This window comes from Melanaphis sacchari, unplaced genomic scaffold (assembly GCF_002803265.2).
Source record: "Melanaphis sacchari strain LSU unplaced genomic scaffold, SCAv2.0 Contig244_pilon_pilon, whole genome shotgun sequence".
Taxonomy (NCBI): Eukaryota; Metazoa; Arthropoda; class Insecta; order Hemiptera; family Aphididae; genus Melanaphis; species Melanaphis sacchari.
In genome coordinates, this window is record NW_020271119.1 from 466,961 (window position 1) to 485,200 (window position 18,240).

At 25.9% G+C, this 18,240-nt stretch overlaps 1 protein-coding gene across 3 annotated transcripts in view; it reads right to left on the reverse strand.

Moving 5' to 3' along the window:
* LOC112594873 (zwei Ig domain protein zig-8-like) overlaps positions 1-18,240 on the reverse strand; it is a 234,466-nt gene that overhangs the window by 117,768 nt on the left and 98,458 nt on the right. For all 3 annotated transcript variants that reach the window (XM_025339886.1, XM_025339884.1, XM_025339885.1), the window contains one exon: positions 12,254-12,271. In XM_025339886.1, coding sequence (XP_025195671.1) covers positions 12,254-12,271 — 18 coding nt within the window. The remainder of the gene's footprint in view (positions 1-12,253; positions 12,272-18,240) is intronic.

Consider the following 18,240-nt stretch of genomic DNA (forward strand, 5'->3'; position numbering starts at 1 on the left):
TTTTAAACAGAACTTTTTGCACTAGAAAACAATTTCGAACTCGATAAACACTATATGCACCATACTGGCACAAATGTATGTTCAATGATCCGCCAACTTAAGAGAAAACCCAACTATTGTTGAATTTATAAATGCGCATGTTTACACCGAAGTGGTCTATGTAAATAATTATTTTTACAGACATTGTACTGCTTTTGACACAAACAGCATATTATGTTTTAATAAAGCCATTGAAAGCATACCAATTGTTAAAATATCAAACCCATAATAAATCTTGTTTGATAGTTAGTACAAATTATTTTCAACTTTTTAAATTAGTATTTAAATATTTACCGGTTTAGAAAAAACACAATTTTTTTATTTTGAAATGTATGATGCAGCAAACACAAATTCTAAATGTTACTCATCACGGTTGCCATATTCGCAAAAAAATAAAATAATTTTTCTTTGCAAATTTATCATCATTAAGTATTTTATACATAAAAGTATTTATTTTTTAGTTTTAATATCCAATATAACTTTATTACGTATTATTATAATTAAAAAAATAATAACGATAATAAACTTTTTAATTATTAAAAAACTTATGATTCTTTTGAACTATAAAATAAAAATAACTTTATTATTATCATATCTAACGTAAAAACAAATTATGGTAACTTTTTCTTGGTAATTTTTTTTTTTTAGAAAGTAAGTTAAGAACAGAAAAACTCAGTTATACAATTTTATAAAAAATCGAACAGAAACAATTATCAGGTGATTATTTACAGCTTTCACGTATTATATATCTTGGCAAATAGACATTGAATTCTGAAAACAGATAATAATTAAGTACAATTTTATTGGAACTTCAAAAAAAATCTGTTTTAGGTATAAAATATTTTTCGTGAGAAATTTCTGAAGCATTTCCATCATAAGTAGGGAAACTACTCACAATGTTTATAGAATACCTGGTCCAAGTATCCAATCGATTCAATTCCCAACCAAACCCAAGGGATACATGAAACTTTTTTGGATTTTTCACTGATTAAAAAGTATTTTCTGAAAAAAATATTACAGTAAATTGTTTTTGTAACGCATTTCACTTCCTTAAAATCGATATCATTTCTACTCGAAAATTTATTGACTTGATCAAATTTTTTTGTTTTATTAATATTTATATTATATTTTTAAGAAGGTAAGTATATAGAAAAAAATATTTCTTAGTTTATCAAAAAATTGTAACGTTACTTGATTTTATTATTCCAAAAACTTACAAAAATAATTCGTAGTTTCTGTTATTATTATTTTCGTACTATTATTTTCAGCGGCGTGTCGTCTTTCGTGTACATAATATAATATACATTATATATTTTAGTATAATTTCATTTACTTTACAATTTACACATATGAACCTACATTGACCACGGACGTTGCGAATACTAACAAAAATTCACCATAAAATCTAGTGTTTGTGTAATATTTATTTTTATTTTTTTTTTTTTTTTTTTAATGTAATTAAAAAATTCTATTGATAATGATGTGGTTACATCATAGATTTTAAAATTACAACGATAAACATTACAACTTATTCGTTTTTTTGACCAACGTCGAACAAGTCTGAATAATCAATTAAAATTAGTATAATATCTCATATTATTATATTGTTTATATATAAAAAAAAATCCCTTTAATATATATATATAGGTTCTATTTATTTGACTTGAAATATCACTTAATCACAGATCAGTTATCCCTTAACTGGTTTGTAACTAAAAGGTCCAAAATACCAAACTCCGTTATATCTTAATATAGATACTTAAAATAATAATGATTAAGTGTTGTAATTACACACAGAGTGATCCAATAGATGGTGATTTTATCTGCATCGGTCAGCATGTTAAAAGCAACGGCTCTATTGGCATATTGCCCAGATTGACACTTGAACGGTTCGGATAAGTGCATCAAACGACCATATTATAATAATATTATTTATATACTATTTATTCCTGATGTGTGAGTAGATTATAATATGATTTGACCTTGTGAATAGTTCAAGTGCGTTTTAGAATTTCTGAAAGTGAAATAGTAGTCTATATTAATTTGACTGATTTTGTATAAAACAATAATTTAAAAACAATGTTGAGATAATTCCCGAAAAAAAAATACACAAGATGGACTAGCATACAAATTAATTTTAGTAAGCATTGGTGAATATATTAAATAACATAATAGTTTAAGATTTTATTCAATTATTTTGGCTTCCGAGATTTAATATTTTGAAATTCTAAGATTATACATAACAGCATAAATTTTGATTTGTCTCAAGTTCTCCAAATATTAAAAATGATATACAAAACTAAATTGAAAATTGAAAATTTAAAAATAGTGATTTTTTTTTTTTTAATCGTATATTAGGTACTTGAATTTATTATTTAATTTACTGTTTCGTATTTAAATTTTAACTAGTACAGTAGTACGTACTTTCTATTAGTATATTAAACTATTAGTACAAGACCCAATAAAATGTTTACGCCATACCAGTAATATACATTTGCACAAATTTAAATTGAACACTTTTAAGAATAAAAATTTGTCTATAAAACTCAACTTATTTTATGATTATAAGAAATAACATTAAAAAAAAAAAAGGTATATAAGCGGATATACTAAATAAGTGTCTAGTGAGTTACTATAATAAATGTGTTAAATTTGATATTAATGATACATCATTCTACTCATAAACGTAAAACGATTTTGAGCAGAGACGATTTGTCAGTCTATATCAAAAGTACATTTCATGATATGTGTTTTGATATTATCAACTAATGTAGTTAATTTTACTTTTAGTATTATGGTATGTTAATTTAATTTTCGTCAAAAATTGCATTTACTTTGTTATAAGTATTTAATTATTATAAAAATGTATATTTATACCATGTTATATTATTATCGACTTTTGATTTATTACCATCTTAACGTAAAATAATATGCACATATTCACGGTGTAAAATAAATAGGTAATATTTTATTATAATGAATATTATAAATATTTTGAAAATGTCACTGTAAATTCATAATATATGTACAAGTTTTAAGTCTCCACAATTGTGTTTTTTAATTAAAACGATATAACGAACATTGTTATTCATCATTAAAATAAATAATTAGTCAACATTTAAACATCAAATTTCCATAAAAAATAATTTAAGATGTATATTTTTTTTTTATAAATTTTATACTTAACCGCCTCTTAACTCTCGTATTCTGTCTGGAACTTCTCAAGAGAAATCACAACTAAAACAAGAACACCAGAGGGGATTCCTAAGAAATGCTGTTAAAGTCTTACATAATTTCTTTATTAACAAAACTAGTTAAGTTATCTTACAAGAAGATCAACTCATGAAAACCTAAACACGTTTTGTTCTGCACGCAGTATAATTTATAAATATACGTTTAAATAGATTTGTTTATATATAAATCAATTATTAGTTATGTTATTCATTTCTATATTTAACAAACTTAAATTGATCATAAATAAATAAATAATTAATAAATATTTTTTTTAAATCACCAACAATAATATCTATGCATAATATTATAAAATATTTATTAATTAATTTGAAATATATTAATGTATATAATTTGTTATGCCAATATAATTAAAATAAATTAATTAGAAAGATAATTAAGCTACTAGGTATGAGTTTTCTTTTAAAATTTTATTTTAGCTTAATTTTGTTTAAATAGTTTTTATTATTTTAAAACTATCATTATTATCATATTTTATAAATCTAAAATCTTATTTTATAGAAGTTAATGTATTCTCTTGTATTAATTTGTAATTTGAATGTAAGATTTGATTAATTTAAGTTATAACTTAATATTTTAAACTAATACAAACTAAAAATATACATCCACATGACCATATAAAATTCAGTCAAATGTTTTATTTTTAAACACTCAATTAAGTTAAAAAAATATATTGATGCCATTAAAAGAATAAAATAATTCTATGTAAATATTGTAAATTGTTATAAATTAACAAATTATACGTTAATAATTTTAAATTTTGATTTTTAAGTTTACAAAATATGTCTTATAAGAATATATACGTTCTTAATTGTAATTAAAATAATAAAAAAATTTTAGTATCGATAAACAAAAATTTTAAGACTTATGACTTTTAAAATAAAAATAAAAACATCAATAGGTTGTTAAAATCAATTCCAAAATATATTTTAATACTTTAAATAATTTTAATTTGAAATAAAATAAATATTTAGGAGCAACAAACAATTCAATATATTATAGTTTTGGACTTACATTTAAATATTTATTGTATAAAACTTAAGTAAATACTATAAAAGTAATAAAATGACACAACATTAAAAAAAAAAAAAAATAAATAAATAAATAAATAAATAACGTATTTTGGACTTGTTCAGAGTTATTTAAAACATACCTTTAGCTAGTAATACAAAAAAAAAAAAAAATCCATTTATTTAAACAATGTGTCACAGAAATATTCCAATACGTTTTTTAGAAGAATTCTCGTATTTTTTTTTTTTAATAAATCTCATAAAAAATGTGTATAAAATTTAAAAAATTTAAACCTCATAACTCGTATGGGTTTTTATTTGAAAACCTATGTTCAACAGCAATATTTTACGGTTGATGATATTAGTTTTATATATTTAATAATTTAAAAAAAATAAACACTATGGCTACTACGTATTACAGTCATTATTGTATTATGAGTATTGGATATAACAATTAAATAAATTGAAATTCATGTTTTTTGTAAAAATGTTATATTAATTATTATAAATAATAACATTTTGTTTTTAGTAAAAATATGAACGATCCATTATCATATGTATGATTAAATAATTTACAAATAAGAAATATATTTTTTTTTTTTTTTATGTGAATATGTATAAAATGTGAATCGTAATTATTCGAGTATGTGACAAGGGCCTTCTTATAATTCATGTAATATATTATAGTGCTATATAAAATTTGTATTAACTAACAACCCATCGATAATCAACATAGTTTGTTAAAGTTATTCATGTGTATTCGTATGCATACGAATTCTGATTAGGGTCAAACAAGTCACAGTGTTAATGTGTACATGAATAGCTTGTAATGTATTTTCTCAATACGGAGTAATTTAACGAAAACAACTGAAAAACAAACAATCAAAACAACATACATACGTAGCATAACGTAATTTATTTTCGTGTTAATATTGTTTATATAATCCTCTAAACTAAATGCGTTTTTATTTTAAACGGGAAATATTTTGTGGAAAGAAAAAACGTGTTAATGGTTAAAAGTAAATTGACATTATTTTTTGTATTGGAAAAAATAATTAACAAATATAAAATTGTTTGGAGTGTAAAAAAAAGAGGAAATAAATTGGGTATGGATATGAAAATAAAATAGTCATCTCACCTGTACTACCAGGCTCCAGATAAATCAAATATTAATTAATTTCAACAAACAAAAGTAATATTTAGATTTTAGGCTATAAATATGTAATCAATAATGACATAAAATTGCGATGGTTATAACTTATATGAATTTCACATCTTGATTTGTGTTTTATTTTTAATAACACACACGTATATATATATATATAAAAGAGTAATACATTTATAGTCTGAAATGGATTATAATAATTTATAGACGAATAATCCTATAGTAATAGAGAACGTTTTTAACATCGTAAGTATTAATCAGTACGGATAAAAAACAATTGTATTTTAATATACCAAAACATCATCGTATGGATAGTGGATACCTATAAATTATATTATTTCCTAGCAATAAAATAAAATGTACTGTTTTCGCAAAATGTGGAGTAAAAAATTCAAAATAACATAGTAATATTATTGAAGTAAGAATTACAATACTTGACATAATATTCGATTTAATTGTATTATAATATTTTATGATATGAATACATTAATATATGAACTATGAACAAAAAAATAGATACAAATACATATTTTGAAGCAAATACTCTGTAGTAAAAAATATTAAAAAGAGAAAATGTATTCAAAGTTTTATTACTCATGAAAGTAAGAATCGTGTTCATTGATAATATTATCAACAGTTGAAATAAGACTTTCGTACATTTTTGTTTAATCAAGTTAATAAAAAAAATTCAAATTATTTTAAGAGATTTGCATTAAGAGAGATCAACGAAAAAAATTATACAAACCAAAATTACATTGTTTACTGTAATTCTGTCACATACAGTTTCACTACTTTATATTATATTTTGACGCTCGCTGTAGGTTATTTATTTTTTTTCGTACCGTTCATCGAAGTTATTTTTTGATTATTTTTCAACGCACGTACGTGAGGGCTTATTGTAGTAATTCCATCTACATGCCATACACGACGTAGATCAGTATTGTGTTATTGTACTGTAATAATAGTACCGTGGACATTCACACGAACTTTTTGAGTATATATTTAAACAGTGTTGTTATATTTTATATATGTTTTAATATCAATATTGATAAATGACGAATTATATGTTTAAACCATTTTAAATTGTCGTTGATGTTAGACAATGATATATGGCTATGTATAGTATCGTAGATATCTAGCTTTTAACGCGTAAAATGTCTAAATAAACCTTGTATCAAATTCTGATGGAATATGCTTTTAAGTACATAATATATTATAAGGCACAACCGTGTAAGTAAAAATTAAGCATATATTAGGACATTTAATTGAGGCAGTTTTGTTAGACAGTCAAGGTTGTGTTTTGAAAATTAGGACGGAGATGAAGGTTGGAAAAAAGTAGGAAAAGCCTAGAATCCCTCTTCCTTACCACACTGTGACAAATGCGATACTAGTTGACGACCGGTCGGTGGAGTAAAGCAATGGCGCCAGGTGCATTGCGAGTGGTCGGGTAACGCTTTCCCGTTAAGGGATGTGCAAGGGGTGTGGCGAGGGCGAGTGTAAGAAAAACGAGCGCAGGTTTTAAGCCGCCCAGGAGAGATGTTGGTAATAAATAATAATAACCGAAATTTCGACCCAATGATATTCAACTTGTTTGGCTTCTATGTATAGTTGTGGTGACGATGGTGAGGTGTGGGCATAAGTCGAGAAAAAAAAAACATGACTGAGGTTTCTGCGGACGAAAAGAAAAAAAAAACGTAATTTTTCAATACACGGAACGTCGAATCTCGAGCCTTATTTTTTTTGTAAACGGTCAAAATATATATTCCGAATAACAGCAGAATTTTTATTTTTTATTTAACATCTAGATACTACTCTGAAAGCGATTTCTACGTAGGGACAGAATCGTTTAGTCGTATAGTGAATTGTTGTTTGATAGTTTGTTCTTTTACTCTCCGCCATTGACAAAACTGAGTAAAAGTATAGCGATCTAACACGCCCGTTGCTCGGGTAACGTTTATCAATTTTATCAATAAATATTAATTTCCTTCTTCATCAGTTTTGTTGATTACATGTCATAATAACAATGAATAAATTAATTTTCCATGTCAAAAATTTATAATGTTAAAATAATATGATAGCTGCTTGAGTTATATTTATAAAATATTGTTAAACTAGTATGTCCGGTGATAGTTCAGTATTTTCATTCTCGGTTTTACACTATTTTTTTTTTTTTTTACCAATTGGCTTTTAAAATGTTAACATATTTATAATACTAGTCTAATTTAAACTTCTAATATAAGAAGTATATTAAATTATTTACAGACCTCGCAACTCATCTAATATTATGACAGAAATTATAAACACTAAAATAATTATATTAATTATATATTATAATATTTCATGATAATTAAAATTATTAAAAATACCATATACAGTATTTATATACACATCGTTATGAGAGGAAATACAGTTTTAAAACTTAAGTGCAAATTTTTGTCGGATTTATCATAAAAATAAATTTTGATCTAATTAATATATAATAATACTGTAAATATATTTTAAAGAACACATACGAGAAAGTAAAATAATTGTTGATTAATAATTAATTGCCAATTTAATTAAAATGCTTACATTTATACTTTTAATAATAAATTATAACACCATACGTATAATTATTAATTATTAAAATTAATAAAAACTATAATTTTATAGACTAAGTATACATTTTACGGTTGGCTATATAAAATAATATTTATATTTATAATCAATGGTTTTACCAAACATTATTTTCTTCTTTCAAATGTAAGTTAATGAAGTTTGCTCTATCACAAAAACACCAAAGTTGTTTAGAAAGTATAACTTTTCATAAATTTAATTTATGAAAATATATTGTATAAAAAAAAAAGTTGAGTAAAACATATAGTAATAGTATTTATACTTATACATAAACTTAATTTTTACCACGCACGATTGTTCTATATTATGTTATGTAACGTAGCAGAACATCTACTTACTTTACTGCATTGCGCTACAGGGACATCCTTAGAATATTATTGGTCTAATTTATTATTATGTCATATTGTGTAAAGTTAATCGTAAACTTAAAACTATAGGTACATAGTTTAATTTATTTCATATAATTTATGGTGTATATAAGTTAATTATAGTGGTTTAGTTTGTATTTTAAAATAACCCTTGACATGTTTGTTATCTTTAATAATCTTATGTAAAATAAAAAATAATCATATAATAGACACAAGTTCATATCGTTAGGTTTAAGTGGAACAAAAATTAGACATAGTAAAAAGAAAAAAAAATGATTAAACATTTTTAATGTAATTTTTATTATATTTATTTTCTTTCTGTGTAACTAATTTAACAATTAATATAACTTTAAACTTTTAAACACTAACCTGTGAGCTGTGGTATATTATTTGAATTTAAAACGATCAAAGAAAATATTTAAATAATCAAGTCGATGTGCATTCATTTAAATATTTTAGATTAATAGTTTAATAATAATTGTTTTAAGTTTTTTTTGATTAATTAGAGAAAGTAGTTTAAAACGTACAGGTAAATTATATTATACTTCTCTCGATTTTCCCAGAACTTAACTTAAACTCCCCCAGGCTGAATATTAAACTATTATTATTATTGAATCGTTATAGTTTGATAATTAATATACGGAGGCACATCAAATTTCATAAAATTATTCTTTTTTGAAAATATTTTATATAATTTAATATTTAAAAATTTAAAAGTTAATACCACTATTAAAAATATTAAAAATATAATATATATATATATATATATATAGGGAAAAGGGAGTTTACAATAGTTTTAAAAAATAAAAATATTGATGTGATGTAATAAAATCAAGAATTTATAAAAATTAAAACACAATTAATGTACATTTTTAAAATTATGTTTAAAAGAGAACTTAAATTACAAAGTATTTTTTTTCTTTTAATTTACCCAGGTTATAAAATATAGTGCAATATTTTTGAGGTTTAAAATTATATTGATAAAATTTAAATGTTCTAGTCAGTTTTAATATTAAAGTTAGACTAGAGTAAGTTATAAATATTAATTCGATTATTATAAAAACAATACAAATTAAAATAATATTGAGTAAATTTAATTTTTCTGGTTTAACTGTTGCAAGAGTAACTTGAATGAAATTCCAGTACACTTTTGTACAATAAATATTTTCAAAATTCGATTTTAAATAATAATACCAATAGTGTACCTTAATAGATGACACTATGATAGCAATGAAATATATTGATTATTTTTGTTTTTTATCCAAATTATACAAGGAAATATTATAAAAGTAAAGTCCATAACTATCATTAAGTCTTATAAAAAATATTTAATTTTTAAAATTCCAGCTGACGTGTCGACAAAACACGGGGACATAATTATATAGAATAATATGTCGTTTCTTTATATATTGAGTTCTAAAATTGCATACTGATATTATAAATATATATAAACATTTCGATCTGTGATTCCTATTGATAAACATAGCCCATAAACTTAATACAAATGACATGTTATAAATAATATGACATGAGTAAAATAGTGGTGTAGTTTGCGTATCCATGCATTATACGCCTTTCATTACTGCTGTTATCAGGCTATAGACACGCCTATTATTGTGAACTCGATGAGTTATTTTATACGACAGCTGATGTTCAGGATAATAATGTGTATATAATATGTTATCCCGAATTTATAGTTTCTCTAGAGTTTTCGACTACGCCGCACAATGTTCAAGCAACTGTCATTGTTTCACACGATCCCATTCACGGTATTTTTTCTACCTTATTCGCGCTGCCGATTCTTTGGATGAAAGTTTTCGTAAAATTCGCAGATTATCCCTTATTCCAGATACATATATAACGTGGAGTGTAGTGGCAGAAGTGGAATAAACAATAATAAATAAATAAAAATAAAAGCTGTACAGTACGATCTTGCATAGGTGACTACTATAGGTGAGCGCTTTGTATCTAAATTCTAAAACGAAATCTCGTTTATAAAATTACTTTCCAGCTACCGCTCTAGTTAGAGTGCTTCGCGACATGTAAATAATTAACAACACAGCGTGACATATGAAAACGTGTACTTACTTACACGTTTAATATCAGCTTATAAATGCGTTCATCCTGTATATCTGCCGGTCCGGAAATCAGCTTTTCGTTATTTTTTTTTTTTTATGTACGTTCGGGATAATCGATTTAACTCGGTCACATAAATTTCTTGTGAACTAGCGAATTTTTTTTGGAATTTATTTCAATCGTAGTACAGAAAACAGTCGTACAGTCACGTGGCAATAAAGTTTATGGGTGCTTTAAAAGTTAAAACCAAACAACGAACATGATTCGTAAAACTAGATATTATAATTATTATCACATTATATAGGGATCAACTCTTCAGTGTGAGTTACTGAAAAGTTAAAATCTTATCAATTTTTACTCATATATTTTATATGTGAGTAAGAGGAAAGTACTCTATGGCGATGTCTCATATTGTTATTATTTTCTTCGTCACATTTGAACTAATTAATTAATCACGTGTTTCCCTTACTTACGAGTGTACGTACAAAGAGAACTTTTGACGCCTTTCAGATATACAATTTTGTACGCACACAGCCCCTATAAAGTTTCAGGTTAAACGGTATATCATCAAATATATAATAAATAATGAAAAGATCTTAAAATTTTACTAACTTTTGCAATAAGCGTATATTATTATTCTGCGTCAATTACGATGTAAACAATAGTGTTATACTATTATAGAATAGAGACGTTAAGACCACTTAAAACATATTGTTGAAAATTATAGGTCGTGACCTGTTTGGTATATAATATGTTTAGCAACGCTATACTGCACCGGTGAAATACCACTTTATCCTTTTAAAATTCTTGCTAATACTTATGTGAAAGAAATAGAATAACAGCATAACCTAAGTCATTATTAATATTTAATTGTTGTAAAATTGAAGAATTAAATAAATAAATAATTTTCCATAATATTTTTTTGGGTTTGACGGTATTCTGACTCGTAAACAGAAATAAATCATAATATTTTCTAGCTAGAACCGTAATAAAACGTTATCCGTATTTGTTGACAATTTTTTTTTATGTAATCTACGTCCTGAATAACTTATGTTAAAACAAAAATTATCACATACTAAATTGTGAATAACAAAATATAAAATAAGATAAATATGCTCTCTAAAAAAAAAGAAGATAAAATGCATATCATTCTATTTAAAATAAAAAAAAGATAATTCTGTCTCTACGAGTCATAAATGATGAAATGCGGAAACATGTTTTGACAGCAGGGTTTAGCCACTATTATGTCACATGAACCAAATCGTTGCGAAATTAAATTTTGTACTTTACATCGGCTTAAAAAATAAACTGTTGTTATTTCTATAAAAGTAGTTAAAGGTAGTTTAAATAGACAAAAAGAAAAAAAAAAAACACTGACAATTTTGAACATAATAATATATTTAAGAAATAATGTGAATATTTCATTTTATTTCCACTTAAAAGTTAAACATTTATCACATGATAAATAAATACAGTTTATAACTAAAACGATTTTAATTATTTATTGTTCCTCGTTAAGAATCATTAACTATGAACACGTCTTATTAGTTTATGAAAAAATACCTACCTATAAGAGTTTTATTCTGTTGTAATTTACGAAGCATTCATTTTTTTTCCTATCCATTATTATTTCAGGAGTAAACAATAAAGAATACAATTTATATTTGTTAGTATAAGCTTAAATTTCTTATAATAATAGATTTCATAATAAATATGTAGGTACTTACTTATTGCAGCCGTGTTTCCTGAAACAATAATTAAAATTGTAAAACAAAGTTCAATAATCGATAAGTAATTATTTATTATAATCAGTAAATTAAAATAAATAAATAAATACGTAATCAATATCAAAATCACCTCTCTCTCTCTATATATATATATACTCTGTATTATGTATAGTTTTATAAATTAAATAACATTTATTTATTTACTAATTAATTAATTTGGACATAATTTAAGATAGCCATATATATTTTTTTTGATAAAAACGGAATAAAAAAAAAAAAATTCATTATTTTTATCATAAGTAAAATTTTTTATTATTTAATAGTCATAAGCAAAGTAGTATTTTTATGGAACGAAAAAAATAAAATTACATAGTAGTTATATTTATCATTATAACACAATTCCTTCAATGAGTTGAGAGATTACTTCAGAAACAAGTAACAATTCTGGAGAGGACATTTTAAAGTTAATTTTTGTTAATAGCATCACTTTCAAAACTGATACGTCTTGAAGCTGAGTTTTTTTTTTTTGGTCATCAATGAAAATTTTCATTCGAAAAGTTTGGTAACAAGCGTCAAGCAAGCATAGAACATATTTAACGGTTTTCCAAAAAATACACAATGATATACATCGTTACCACAAAAATGCTGAAACATTTGTATCCAACGATGCTTTGCATATTTGCCAGATAAATCTGAATTCCACTCCTACACTGTCCAGTTACATACAATAATATTAGCGTAAATTCGTCAAATACCTCAGAGTCCTTCTCAAAGTCGATTTAACCCTTTTCGATTAGCACATCTATTGACTTCTGTGCTTTTTCCCACGTTGGGATTGTTTTAAAATCGGCTTATTAGAATATTTGCGATTTAGACTGATTGTACGGAGTCTTCTCCTGAAAGTAATCACTATTTATTTTATAAAAATCTAAAGTAATTGATTTCACCGAATCTTCTTAAACCTTCCCTTTTATTTTGTAACACAGAGTGTAATCGACGGATAGAATTTGAGAGAAATGGAGAATTTAGTTTTTAACCCAATTTTTTTTTCATAAATTATCGATTACTTTGGTAGCTTTAATCACTGAAACATTCTGATTTTCAAATATTTAACACTGCTGTATGAAAAGTTACCGACTGACTGTGTACGAAAAAAAAAAGCAATACTCAAAAGTTCGATACTCAAAGAAATGTTTCAAGAATACAGGGCATTTTTTTTTATTCTTAAAAAATAATCTTTTAGTGGTATATATAACTGTAAAACTATTCTTTCGATAGCAAACATTAGTGCAAACCATCTGGTTTTATTATAGTCCTATAAATTCTGGTACTCAGTTTCAGCAGCAACCTCACAAAGTTTTTACATGCTTCTTCTAGTATCGTATAAATGTAGAAAAATGAAAACAATTATAATATTATACATTCAATTTTAAATGGCACAGGCAATCTGTAGCACACTTGATGGTGTGTGAATCACGTAAACATCGCATAACCTATCACAGCAATTATTTTTTTATATAATCAATGTTAATACATTTTTCCTTGTAATAGTTAATTTTATATATATATATATTTTTTTTTTTTTTGATTAAAAACCTGATTTTCTGTCGTGTACACAATTGATTTTTTTTTTTTTTTTTTTATTTACATTATAAAAGCTAGGAATTTTTACATCCCGAAGATTCCCCAGGGGACAACGAGACAAAGGTACGAGCAATGGAGCTTTCCCGTTAAAAACGAGACGTATGGTCACCTTATAAGCATAATAGTTATACAATATAAATAACATAATCGAATCAGTTTTATTTAAGTACAGGGGTGGTTCACACAAGCTATAAGAAAAATTAAGGACATTCTGTTTTTAAAAATAAAAAAAATCATTTCAAAACCATTGACAACCTATTCCCGAAATGAGCCACACCAAATATACATAATAATATTATTAAATTATTTCACTGAATAAATTATCGATTTTTTTTCAAAGAAATTTCTTTAATAATTTAACTAGGCAACAATTTGTTTATCATTAGATAACGGTATAGTTTATGGCAGTGAAAAAACACCCTAATTTATTATTTAAATTATTTTAGTTAACACAAACAGTGTGTCTTCTCAGAATATACAATTTTATTATAGTTATCACTGTATAATGGATTTTACATGAAATGCATGTTGCTATTTTTAAAATAATATACATGCAGTCAATGAATACCCACAAATCATTAATTAATTGATTTAGTATCAACATTTTATACAGTATATTTTTGTATATTTTGACGTTAGTACATATTTTACATATTTTTGCTTATTTTAATAAAAACCCGCACAAATATACACCTAACGATCCAAAAAGGTGTTCAGCAAAAAAAAAAACAAATTATAGGTATGTTTATATAATATCAAATATTTTATGTCTCAAAGAATAACGTTTGATAACTTATTGTTTATCCAATTAACATACATCATTAAACCATACTTCTTTCCTATTTATATCACCAATGTATCTATTATTTAATATTAATAAAATACATTTTACAATGTATTACCTAAAGATTAAAAATTAAATTACAATTTAAAAAATTACAGTTTTGTTTTGTATATTTTCTATATTATATCTTATATTTTTGTTTATGCAAATTTAAATAAAAATAATAAATAATAATCACAGCAAAATTAAAATCAAATATAAAATTTAATATTTAAATTTTATTTTGCATGTTATGTATTTTTTTCTTGCATATTTTGACTTTTTTTAGTGCATGTTTGCATACATATTTTACAATTTAAAATGCATATAAATCCAATCTTTAGTTATCACATTTTGTATAGTTCATATAAACATATATATATATATATGATAGGTACCGTCTAATATTAAGAATACGCAATACATTCAATATGGAATTTCACGAAGCAAAATAGTATGCAGCTGTCAACATTCTTCTTACGATTCGCTTACACATTATTTTTTTTTTATTCAGAATCAGTAAATATATAATTATATTATATAAAATATACTAGAATCTCGTGACTGAAAATGTACTACGGGACATAACATTATCATAAACACGAATTAAATAACTTACAACTATAATTTATGTGTATTTTAAGTAAAGTAATCATAACAAAATTATCATCCTATTATACTTAATTTGAATATGTTAATGTTTATGCACCAACACTAAGCTAATATTTTATATTAAAAATATTATTTTATTTTATCTAAAATAAACTTTAGTTACAATATGCATACTAGATTTTTCTTATAAATTTCATTATATAATTTTATGTTATTGGAAATAATAACATTTAAAAAAAAAAAATTAATTTTTTCAAACTTAAATCCCCTAAAGCTGCACCTACAATTTTAAGTATTTTACTTAAAATTAACCTTTATTGTACTTTAAATATACTGTTAGTAGTTATTTTCCTGTTAATGTTCTCTTCGAATTTCACATTTAGATGGATCTCTGTTTGACATTAACAAATATATAAACATATATGTACATAAAAATTTGACATACATTCAACTTCTCTAGACAATGGTCTTCCGTGAATCTATGCTTTAACAACATATGAAAATAACGTAATTACCTATAATATTTTACTGTGTCAGTGAGTAATTTTACATTTTGGTTAAAAAGATAATTTAATTAAGTGTCTTAAAAGTCATGATAAATACTTAAAACCTTTTACTAAATACCTTTTAAGTAATCTACATACAAAAAAAAAAAAAAAAACCATTAGTATTGTAATATAATACCTACTATTTATAAATGTCGGTGATAAATCAAAAACCATTAAATAATAATAAATTCTGTGTATTTAATTTAGATTGTTAAAATAAAATTTCAACAATTTAATCGTAAATTTCAATCAAAATAAATTTAATTTAATCATATAAAGATAGCTTAAAATTTGATTTAATTATAGAGTGAAAAAAATGGTTTTCTCCGATATGACCGTGTTATTAATAGAGGAAAGCCGATTATAATTCTATATATATATAACTGTAGAGCGTCAAAGCGAACAGAATCGTCATATTAATATTTAAATCCTGAATTGTCAGTTCGCAGTGCGCAGTATCCTTGCAGCAGATAGCCAAAATGTTCCAATAAATACCCTTCTAGCGCGAATTGTCATAGAAAGGTTAGGCTTTATACTTTGTCACATAACACGAATTACAGCCATTTGGCGTTTTCCTACATCTATATTATTATTCAGTATATGCTGCTGCGCCACTATAAATCGACCATGCGAATCGATCTGCACGCACACAAGTTATTGGTTTTCAACTAAAAAGTGACGAGATCAGTACAATATACAAAGTTACGAGTAGAAATATAAGTACAGTACAACTGTAGTGTAAATTCGAACTGCATAGTTATATTATATGCCAGACTGTGGTCTGTGTAAATACTATTTTGGTGCACCTACGCATCAGAACTGTGAATAACAAACACAGGTTGTCACTTAGTTCCTTTAAAATATATACAATAAAATACTGACCTATTTTAATTTAACAGTTATCATTCACATTGATCAGGGGTTAAAAATATTTTTTTTACCCCCAAGCCAGCTCCTGTTTAAATAATGATTAAAACAAAAAGAACCTATGTTCACCAAACTACGCCAAACGTGACGATTGGATTCAATATTTGATAATGACAATACATTAAAAAATGTAAATGGAATTCCTGTGGTAAGTAAAGTAAATAAAAATGTCTAATTTGTTACGGAATAAACTGTATGTATATGAGTAAAAAGGTCTTTTTCAAGACCAACAATATCGATTGGGTAAAACAAGGAAGACTGACAGATAAAAATCACACCTGGTAAATATAAACAGCAGAGCAACGGTGTGATTTGTATCTGTCAGTACGAATCACGCGGACCAATGAATAACGGACTAGATGGCCGAAGACGGTATAAATACCGGACACTTTTGACCATCTAGTCAGTCTTTTTCAAATCTTCAAACTATCAACAGTCAACATAGAAACCCAACAGAAGAAGACCAAGACCACTTCCAGACCGCTGACCGACGACAACGAAGCACTGCTCGACGGCTGCCAGCACAATCGGGCGACGACGATTCACCGACGGTGCTGTAACCCGACGACCGACGCTAACTCTCCGCGTGGCTATCGCTCAACGATACAAGACCACTGCTGACGTGAAACCCGACGACGACGATACCCCGACAGTGCCGTACCCAGACGTCCGGCGTTGGTTACCCGCGTGGATATCGCTTAACGGTACAGGACCACTGCTGACGTGAGACCCGACGACGACGATCCACCGACGGTGCCGTATCCCAACAATCGGCGTTGATTCTACACGTGGCCATCGCTCAACGGTCTAAGACCCGTAGTGGTGTACAATCCGACGACGACGATCCACGGACGGTGCCATACCCAGACGCCCGGCGATAACTGTCCACATCGTTACCGCTCAACAATACAAGAACCGGGTCGGCGTTCAAACCGAAGACGATTCAATAAACGGCCCTTGTCAGAGCCAACACACGACCCCCCCAGGCGCTTACTTAAGCTGTCCTACCCGATCCAGGTTCGTTGTCGGAGTACCGCTTTAATAAGTTTGTACCGACATCGGCCGGATCCCACTCCCTATATATATATATATATTGTAATATAAAAATATCCCGTTCAATAGTTAGAGCCCGGTAAGTTCCCGGCTAAAAAACCAAGCGCCCCCGATTGTGCCGATCCACTTATTCAAGTCTGGTCGGCACAAATCGACGCTTTACGCAGTCCCATAAATTGTTAAATATAATAATTATTTTATGAAAATAGAAATATGTAATACATAAAATAAATATTTGTACTTATTTACGACACGGGTCGTCCAACCGGACGAACCGTATCAAATTATACATGGATTAATTATTATTGAAGGAAATCTTGGTTTGGCGTTAAGGCTGGATGTCGAAAATAAAATAAATTTAATGATTGTATTAAGCAAGT